Raw genomic sequence first — 10,967 nt, 5'->3', positions numbered from 1 at the left:
ATCAGGCACTTTAGGGAAATCTTCCAGATTCAAGACAGAGAAAGGGAGAGATGCCAGGGTTTCTTGGCAAAGGAGAGTATGTAGAAAGTTGGTGAGGCATGAAAGAACACTGTATGTTCAAGGAACTGCAAAGCAGAGTAGTATGACTCGTGAAGAGGCACAGGAGGAGAAGCAGCAGCTGCAGGAGATGAAGCTTGAGAAGTCAAGTCACATCATTCAAGTCTGTGGGCTTCCAAGACAGCTGAGAGATGGTTTTTCAATAAATGTTTCTAGGCCAACTGGATATTTACATAAAAAAGAATAAAGTTTGGTGTCTACCTCACACCATGTACAAAAATTAATTCGAGTGGCTGGGCGTGGTGGCTTATGCCTATGGGAGGCCAAGGTGGATGAATCACGAGGTCAGGAGATCAAGACCATCCTGGCTAACACGGTGAAACCCCATGTCTACTAAAAATACAAAAAATAGCTGGGTGTGGTGGCCCATGCTGTAGTCCCAGCTACTCGGGAGGCTGAGGCAGGAGAATGGTGTGAACCCGGGGGGCGGAGCTTGCAGTTAGCCGAGATTGCACCACTGCACTCTAGCCTGGGTGACAGAGCGTGACTCCATCTCAAAAAAAAAAAAAAAAATATTTTCAGCTTACAACAGCTGACTGGGACATAACCTCATCCCATATTTTAGGAATGTCTTTGGAGAGGGTACACAGGAAATACATTTCAAACTTTGCCTATCAGAAATAGTTCTACCCTCACTCTGTAATGATCTCCTTAACTAGAGAATTCTAGACTGAAAGTAATGTTCTTGCATTTTGAAAAGCAGTAGTATGCTAGCTTCTAGCACTGCCACTGAGAAGCTCAATGATAATGTAATTTCTGAAATTTTCAATTTCTTTATAATTCTTTATAAAAAATTTCTTTATAATTCTTTATAAAAAATAATAAAATCAATTTATTATTCTGAAGTAATAATAGTAATGACAACAACATCCACAGCCTCTTATCCAAAGGCAGTAAGGGGGGTGTCTGCACGTGTGTGTGCATGCGTGCGTGTGTGTGTATCTCGGTGATACTCAGTTTTTCCGGTAGACCAGTGTGCCTTTTGAAACTGGCAGTTCATGCCCTTCACTTCTGGGAAAGATCCTTGTCTGGCCAGAGCTCCCTAATACATCACCAAATTTTCTTTCTTAGTATCTACTTCCTGGTCCATTCCCTGCTTCCACCTCGTGCCCCAGAGCTTACTGTCAATACTACACCAATGATCCTGTTAAAAGGTAAGGCAGATCATATTCCACCTTAGCTTAAAAACCTTCAGTGGCTTCCCCCAGAGTCAAAGTTCCAACACCCCACACAGGCCCTGTGTGCTCTGACGGAATCTCCTTGTGCTCTCTCCCTTGCTCATGCAGCTTCTGTCCCAACGAGACCTTGTTTAATGTAGTTTGCGATGCACACAAAAAACTTAATTGAAAAACTGCTGGTTATAAGTAGGAAACAGTTTGATCCTTTTATGAAAATGTGGGCTGGGTGCAGTGGCTCACACCTATAATCCTAGCATTTTGGGAGGCCGAGGCGGGTGGATCACCTGAGGTCGGGAGTTCAAGACCAGCCTGGTCAACATGATGAAACCCCATCTCTACTAAAAATAAAAAAAATCAGTGGGATGTGGTGGCACATGCCTGTAATCCCAGCTACTCAAGAGGCTGACGCAGGAGAATCGCTGGAACTCAGAAGGCAGAGGTTGCAGTGAGCCAAGATTGTTCCACTGCATTCCAGCCTGGACGACAAGAACAAAATTCCGCCTCAAAAAAAAAGAAAGAAAGAAAGAAAATGTGATACAGAAAGTTCCAGCAGCAGCAGCATCTTAGGAAACTAGAACTTACAGCAGGGAGACTTCATTTACTACATGCCAAAAACATGATCAGAAAAGAGACAAGGGAAGGGCATTCATTATTATAATAATTCCTTTTATTTCTACAATTTCTACTCCAGTGTCCAACACAGGGCCTCAAATAAAACATTCAGTTAGTAGAGAACAAGCACTCCCTATCCTAGAAGTTGGTCAATTTTAACAGGGAGGTAGAAATCAAGAGAAAAATATAATCAGCCTTAATTTTTTGTTCTCTATCCAAAAAACAAGACACGAGGGGCTTGGTGTGGAGCTACATATGAATGAAGTAATAATAGTAATGGCAACAACAACATCCACAGCCTCTTATCCAAAGGCAGTAAGGGGTGTGTCTGCACGCGTGTGTGCATGCGTGCGTGTGTGTGTATCTCGGTGATATTCAGTTTTTCCGGTAGACCAGTGCCAGCCGTATGCTGGCTGGTATCAATCTGCAACAAGATAATAGAGTAGAAACTTTTAACAGTTTGATAGTGCTGTGACATTTTAATTATATTTTACAGAAGTATCTGTCTGTACCAGATCGTAGAAAAACAAAAACAAAACTGATCATTCAAGTTTGAGAAGCAAAGCCATGTATTTTATCAGCTTCCTGGCAGCTGAGACAGTATGATGTAATCAAATACATCAATATTCTATGTCAAAACACACAAATATTCACATTAAATAATATAAACATGCTGTCAATGGAGGTCCAATTGTGCCCCAAAATTAGTTACAAAAAATAAAATCTCTGGCCAGGCATGGTGGCTCATGCCTGTAATCCCAGCACTTTGGGAGGCCAAGGCAGGTGGATCACCTGAGGTCAGGAGTTCAAGACCAGCCTGGCCAACCTGGTAAAACCCTGTCTCTACAAAAATTAGCCAGGCATGATGGCAGATGCCTTTAATCCCAGCTACTCGAGAAGCTGAGGCAGGAGAATTGCTTGAATCCGGAAGGCAGAGGTTGCAGTGAGCCGAGATCATGCCACTGCACTCCAGCCTGGGTGACAGAGCAAGACTCCATCAAAATAATAATAATAACAACAATAATAATAATAATACAATACAATACAGTATAATCTTGCAGCCATAAAAAATAATGAGTTCATGTCCTTTGCAGGGATATGGATGAAGCTGGAAACCATCATTCTCATTAGCAAACTAACACAGGAACAGAAAACCAAATACCACATGTTCTCACTCGTAAGTGGGAACTGAACAATGAGAACAGTTGGACGCAGGGAGGGGAACATCACATACCGGGGCCTGTCGGGGGGTGCGGGGCAAGGGGAGGGAGAGCATTGGGACAAATATCTAATATATGCAGGGCTTAAAACCTACATGATGGGTTGACAGGTGCAGCAAACCACCATGGCACATGTACACTTATGTAACAAACCTGGACGTTCTGCACATGCATCCCAGAACTTAAAGTAAAATTTAAAAAAATAAAATCTTTGGTTTTCACAGCTTTTGGGATTTTAGAACTGCAGATAAAGGATTATGGACTAACAACAAAAATGATGACACACGATAATGGCAGAGGCAATTGTTTATATAATGGCCACTACACGCCAGACAGTATTCTAAGCACAGATATATTACTAACTCATTTAAACCTCTCGAACTCATGAAGTAGGTATTATTATCAATCTCATTTACAGCTGAGAAACTGAAGCAAATCACTTCAACTAGCCCATCTGGTCTCAGGACGTGTGCTCTCTGTTACTCAGAAGCAAAAGGTACACTTTTCTGAGGCCCTCTAGTGCAGGCACAAAGACACCACAGCTCTTACTGGATCTCCAGCCTATCATTCTAACACTAGCCAAGATAATAACTAATGTTAAAAATTATGACTTGGAGTCACCAAGGCTAAGATATATTTTATACACTTTGTTTATGAAAGCTAAGAAAGCTATACATTTTATAGTGAATTCTATTCAACACTGATTATAGGAAAAAAGAAATTAGTACTTTAAGGAAAGCAAACTCTTGGCTCTCTGCAAAATTACATTATAAAAAAAGCTAAAATACCCAGTAGGGTTCTGTCTGCGTGGCTAAGGTTTTATTATATCATTCAAAAATTCAAATAGTAACTTTCAAATGATAATTTAAAGTCTCAGACAAAATCTGATATATAGATTTTTAAACAAAAATAATTTATCTAAAAAGTAGCTGTTCAAAAAATGCTGCTGGATTAATTACTTTTAACAATTTATTATACAAAATATTGCTTAAGACCCTCCAAAAAATAGCTGGGCACAGTGGCTCACACCTATAGTCCTAGCACTTTGGGAGGCCGAGGCGGGCGGATCACCTGAGCTCAGGAGTTCGAGACCAGCCTGGATAACATGGTGAAACCCCATCTCTACCAAAAACACAAAAAATTAGCTGGGTGTGATGTGTGCCTGTGGTCCCAGACACTCAAGAGGCTCGGGTAGGAGGATGGCTTGAGCCTGGAAGGCAGAGATTGCAGTGAGTCAAGACTGTGATATCACACTCTAGCTTTGGCAACAGAGTGAGACGCTATCTCAAACAAACAAACAAACAAACTAACAAAAAAGATCCTCCAAAAATATTCTAGCCCTATGAAGAGAGAGAAATAATATCACAATGAAACTCACCTGATACTGTGGCTTTCCCAGAGATGGGGTTTGGTGTGGGCACGAGGGTCGTGGCACTGACGACGGTAGGGGTGGCAGCCTTGCAGGTTCCCACGGTGGTCTGGCTCACACACACTTGCGGCTGCCCAGAAGTTTTCGTTACAGAACTGACCGTAGATGAAGACATGGGAGCCATTCCCTCAGACTGCTCACCCATGGGGCCAGAAACAACACAATTCAGGAAGGAAGTAGAGTGAGTGACTAAGAGCAGTGATGGCCACACAGCACACACTAAGTATCATCTATTAGGTGTTAGTGACTACTTAGTAAATGCCATACCATTTAAAAAAGATTACTTCTGTAGTTCAATGGTTCCTGTACTTTTACATTTCATGGACCAAGAAAATTTTAAAAATGTAAAACAAGGAAGTATCATAGGGTGATCATATTTTTAAAATTCACCACCTATTATATCCCTTTATAAAAGGCAATTTCATCACCAAAAAATTAGGAGGACATATTCTCAGAATATACACATGGACTAAAAATGAGCTTTATTAAGAATACATGACAATGTTTAAAGTCTGTCACTTCATTCAACAAACATCTACTGCATGGCCGGCATAATGGTTAAGTGCTAAGGCTCTGAGATAAAAGCTACCACGGAAACAGTCACCTAAGTATGATGATGCTATGGCAAGCACAGGCAAATGTCACCAATACAACCAAGAAGAAAGGTACTGCTTCTGCCTAGGAATAGAAAGGGGAGGGTACAGGAAACAGCTTCAGGTAAAATATCAGGCACTTTAGGGAAATCTTCCAGATTCAAGACAGAGAAAGGGAGAGATGCCAGGGTTTCTTGGCAAAGGAGAGTATGTAGAAAGTTGGTGAGGCATGAAAGAACACTGTATGTTCAAGGAACTGCAAAGCAGAGTAGTATGACTCGTGAAGAGGCACAGGAGGAGAAGCAGCAGCTGCAGGAGATGAAGCTTGAGAAGTCAAGTCACATCATTCAAGTCTGTGGGCTTCCAAGACAGCTGAGAGATGGTTTTTCAATAAATGTTTCTAGGCCAACTGGATATTTACATAAAAAAGAATAAAGTTTGGTGTCTACCTCACACCATGTACAAAAATTAATTCGAGTGGCTGGGCGTGGTGGCTTATGCCTATGGGAGGCCAAGGTGGATGAATCACGAGGTCAGGAGATCAAGACCATCCTGGCTAACACGGTGAAACCCCATGTCTACTAAAAATACAAAAAATAAAAATAAAAAATAAAAAAAGGCCGGGCTCGGTGGCTCAAGCCTGTAATCCCAGCACTTTAGGAGGCCGAGACGGGCAGATCACGAGGTCAGGAGATCGAGACCATCCTGGCTAACACGGTGAAATCCCGTCTCTACTAAAATTAGCCGGGCGAGGTGGCGGGCACCTGTAGTCCCAGCTACTTGGGAGGGTGAGGCAGGAGAATGGCGTGAACGGAGCTTGCAGTGAGCTGAGATCCAGCCACTGCACTCCAGCCTGGGCGACAGAGCGAGACTCCATCTCAAAAGAATAAAAAAAAAAAAAATTAGCTGGGTGTGGTGGTGGGTGCCTGTAGTCCCAGCTACTTGGGAGGCTGACGCAAGAGAATTGCTTGAATTCGGGAGGCAGAGGTTGCAGTGAGCTGAAATCGTACCACTGCACTCCAGCCTGGGCGACAGAATGAGACTCCATCGCAAAAAAAGAAAAAAGAAAAAAGAAAAAAAAAATTAACTCAAATGAATCTGAAACCTAAATATAAGAGCTAAATGTATAAAACTCTTAGAAGAAAACACAGGCTTGAGTTTTGTGGCTTTGGATTAGGCAATGGTTTTTCAGATGTGACATCAAAAGAACAAGCAATAAAAGAAAAATAGGTAAATTGGGACTTTTATTAAAACTTGTGCTGGGAAAACTAGATATCTTTATGCAGAAGAATGTAACTAGACCACCTAGCTCTCACTATGCAATCAAAATGGATTAAAGACTTAAATCTAAGACATCAAACTATGAAACTACTACAAGAAAACATTAGGGAAACTCTCCAGGACATTGGTTTGGGCAAAGATTTCTCGAGTAATACCTCAAAAGCACAGGCAACTAAAACAAAAATGTATAAATGGGATCACATCAAGTTAAAAAGCTTCTGCACAGCAAAGAAAACAATTAACAAAGAGACAACCCACAGAATGGGAGGAAATACTGGCCAACTACATACACATGTGACAAGGGATTAATAATCAGAATATACAAGAAGCTCAAACAACTCTATAGAAAAAAGTCAAATAATCTCATTTGAAAATGGGCAAAAGATCTGAACAGACATTTCTCAAAAGAAGACACAAAAATGGCCCAACAGGCAAATAAAAAAAAGTTCAACATCATTGTCACAGAAACACAAATCAGAACTATAATGAGAAATCATCCCACCCAGTTAAAATGGCTTTCATCCAAAAGACAGGCTGGTGAGGATATGGAGAAGAGGGAACCCTCGTGCACTGCTGGTGGGAATGTAAGTTAGCACAACCATGATAGAGAACGTACAGAGGGTCCTCAAAAGACTGAAAATAGAAATACCATATGATCCACATCCCACTGCTAGGTATATACCCAAAAGAAAGGAGATTAGTATATGAAGAGCTATCTGCACTCCCATGTTTATTACAGCACTATTCACAACAGCCAAGATTTGGAATCAACCTAAGTGTCCACCACCAGGTGAATGATAAAGAAAATATGATCCAGATACACAATGCAATATTATTCAGCCATAAGAATGAAATCCTGTCATCTGCAACATGGATAGAACTGGAGGACATTATGTTAAGTGAAATAAGCCAGGCACAGAAAAATACATTTCACATGTTCTCACTCATGTGTGGGAGCTAACAATGAAAACAACTGAACTCATGAAAACAGAGAAGAATGGTGGTTACCAGAAAGTGGGAAGGGCAGCAGCAGGGAGGGAGGGAGTGGGAATGGTTAATGGGTACAAAAATATAGTTAGAAGGGATGAGTAAGATCTAGTATTTGATAGCACAACAGGGTGACCAAAATTCGCAATAATTTCTTATATATTTTATAGTAACAAAGAGGAGAATTGGTTTTAAAAAAAGATAAATGCTTGAAGTGACAGATATCCCAATGACCCCGATGAGGTTATTACGTGCTGTACGCCTGCATCAAAACATTACGTGCACCCTGTGAATATCTACACTGATTACAGACCCATCATAATTGACATTTTTTAAAAAAAGGAATGAAAATCAAAATTTAAAACTTTTGTTTTTAATTAGTTGGGCACAGTGGTGGGCACGGTTTAATTAGCTGGGCATGGTTCAATACTATCAGTAAAGTGAAAGGACAGCTCAGAGTGCTTTTGCAAATCTGGTAAGAGACATATCTAGAATACATAAAGTACTCCTACACCTCAATGACTAAAAGACAACCAACTAAAAAAATGGGCAAAGGATATAAATGGATAAAAGATATACAAACAGCCAATAAATACATGAAAAGATGCTCAATATCATTAACTATCAGGGAACTGCAAATCAAAACCACAATGAGATACTAGTTTACACCCACTACAATGGCTATAATAAAAAAAAAAAAAGGACAAGAACAAGTTTGGGTGAGTTTGTGGAAAAACTGGAACCCTCGTATATTGCTGGTGGAAATCTAACATGATGTAGCCACTTGGGAAAATAGTTTAGCAGTTCCAGAAAATGTCAAAAAGAGTTACTGTAGGCTGGGAGCAGTGGCTCACTCCTGTAATCCTAGCACTTTGGGAGGCTGAGGTGGGCAGATCACGAGGTCAGGAGATCAAGACCACTCTGGCCAACATGGTGAAACCCTGTCTCTACTAAAATACAAAAAATTAGCCAGACGTGGTGGTGCGCGCCTGTAGTCCCAGCTACTCAGGAGGCTGAGGCAGGGGAATTGCTTGAACCTGGGAGATGGAGGTTGCAGTAAGCTGAGATCTTGCCACTGCACTCCAGCCTGGCGACAAGAGCAAGACTCCATCTCAAAAAAAAAAAAGAGTTACCATATAATCCAGCAATTCCATCCCTGGGTATACAGCCAAGAGAAAGAGAAATGTGTTTATACAAAAACCTGTAGACAAATATTCACCACATTATTCAAAAAGTAGAAAATAATTCCAGTGCCCATCAACTGATGAATGGGTAAACAAAATATGGTATATCCATCAAACTGGGTATTATCCAGCCATGAAAAGGAAGGAGTACTGATGCAAGTCACAACATGGATGAACTCTGAAAAGTAACGCTAAGCATCAGAAGAGACCCAAAAGGGCATGTTCTATGACTCCCTTTATATGAAATGTCTAAAATAGGCAAATCCAGAGAAAGAAAGTAGGTCAGCGGTTGCCTAGAACTACAGAAGGTGGAATGGGCGTGAGTGCTGATGGGTACTGGGCTTCTTTTTGGGATAAAATATTCTGGGATTAGATGATGGTAATGAGAGCTGCACAACCACGTGAATGATAACAAGCACTACTGAACTGTATACTATAAAATGGGGATTTCTATGGTATGTGAATATTTCTTTTTTTTTTCTTGAAAAAAAAAGAAAAAAGAAAAAAAAAGCAATAGTTCAGTATTTTTAAAAGGCCCACTGGTGTGCCTACTGGACGGACATCTTCCGTGTATTTTTACCACCTTCATGTTTCATTAGGATTCTCTACTGATGTGCTATCTCACCTGTTGTGCAGGACCATTTGCTGAGAGGGCCACAGCTGGGGAAGTGGCAGTTGTGATAACCCCTCCTGCTACTCTCAGCATTGTGGTTCCAGGCTTTGAGAGCTGTGAGGTGGCTGGCACAGTCTTCAAGGTGCTATCGGATATTTTCATTAGAGATGTCTGTCCTCCATGAGCTGCCTGCAGAAACAAAATGGGCAGAAATAATCATGTTGCTTGGGATAATAGACATAACTCATTCCTTACTGACAGTTGAGATATGCCCCAAGAATTGGAGACCATCCAGGAAAGTCTTACCAATCGAACCCACATGAGGTGTTTATGTACCTTTCTAACAAGCTCCAAATTTTATGACCTTTCACTTATAAATATCCCTTTACCCCAGTATAGAACAAGTAAAGAAATGCATTTGCAAGTTACTAGTTGGCAGCAGTGTCTTCAAAGGTAATAGGTTACTTGTTTTCAAAATAATTCATTACAACATGCTCTTAAATGTATGTATAATCTTTAAACGTGAAAATCAACCCTAGACGGGGCCAGATTTAAATGGGTAAGTGAATGGTCTTCTAAATTAGATACAGGCTTAGCATTTTAGTACTGGAGAACCACTTACAAATTATGTATTTCTTATTTTTTGGGGGGGGCTGGAGTGCAGTGGCGTAATCTTGGCTTACTGCAACCTCTGCCTCCCCGGTTCAAGCAATTCTCCTGCCTCAGCCTCCGGAGTAGCTGGGACTACAGGTGCACGCCACCATGCCCAGCTCATTTTTGTATTTTTAGTAGAGACAGGGTTTCACCATGCTGGCCAGGATGGCCTTGATCTCTTAACCTCGTGATCCACCTGCCTCAGCCTCCGAAGAGTGCTGGAATTACAGGCATTAGCCAACAGACTCGGTCTTTAATTTTTTTTTTTTGGTAGAGACAAGGTGGCCCTATGTCACCCAGGCTGGTCTCAAATTCCTGGGCTTAAGTGATCCTCCTGCCTCAGACCTTCAAGGTACTGGGATTACAGGCATGAGTCACAGTGCCTGAACCAGGGAATGTTTTAAGAGTGATAGAACTGGGCCGGGCGCAGTGGCTCATGCCTATAATCCAGCACTTTGGGAGGCCGAGGCGGGTGAATTACCTGAGGTCGGGAGTTTGAGACCAGCCTGACCAACATGGAGAAACCCCATCTCTACTAAAAATACAAAATTAGCCAGGGGAGGTAGCGCACGCCTGTAATCCCAGCTACCTGGAGGCTGAGGCAGGAGAATCGCTTGAACCTGGGAGGTGGAGGTTTGCGGTGAGCCGAGATCGTGCCATTGTACTCCAGTCTGGACAACAAGAGCGAAACTTCATCTCAGAAAAAAAAAAAAAAAAGAGTGACAGAATTATCCTATATCTTGATTGTGATAGTGGTTGCATGAGTATAAAACTCATTGAACAGTATACCTATGATTTATGCATTATTTTGTTATACCTTAAAGGATGCGGGGCTAAAAGGAAAAAGCATTTAAAGCTTTGAATTTTCTTGAGCCTGGTTTGGGTTGTTTCCACAGGTTTTAATATGTAAAGTACTGTTGTGATGGTTAATTTTATGTCAACTTGAGTTGGCTGGGGGATGCCCAGATACCTGATAAAATATTATTTCTGGAAGAGACCAGCATCTGAATCACTAGACAGAGTAAAGAAGATCCGCCCTTCAGATCACGAGGTCAGGAGATCGAGACCATCCTGGCTAACACAGTGAAACCCCGTCTCT

At 41.4% G+C, this 10,967-nt stretch overlaps 1 protein-coding gene across 1 annotated transcript in view; it reads right to left on the bottom strand.

Annotated features, from left to right (window-relative positions):
* Window positions 1-10,967, bottom strand: part of YEATS2 (YEATS domain containing 2) — a 95,962-nt gene that overhangs the window by 17,573 nt on the left and 67,422 nt on the right. The window contains exons 19-20 of the mRNA XM_011945805.1: window positions 9,227-9,403; window positions 4,506-4,689 (exon numbers count right to left, since the gene is read on the bottom strand). Of these exons, the coding sequence (XP_011801195.1) occupies window positions 4,506-4,689; window positions 9,227-9,403 (361 nt within the window). The remainder of the gene's footprint in view (window positions 1-4,505; window positions 4,690-9,226; window positions 9,404-10,967) is intronic.

This window comes from Colobus angolensis, unplaced genomic scaffold, assembly GCF_000951035.1.
Source record: "Colobus angolensis palliatus isolate OR3802 unplaced genomic scaffold, Cang.pa_1.0 Scaffold245, whole genome shotgun sequence".
NCBI classification, from domain to species: domain Eukaryota; kingdom Metazoa; phylum Chordata; class Mammalia; order Primates; family Cercopithecidae; genus Colobus; species Colobus angolensis.
This window is presented reverse-complemented; position numbering and strand designations above follow the sequence as displayed.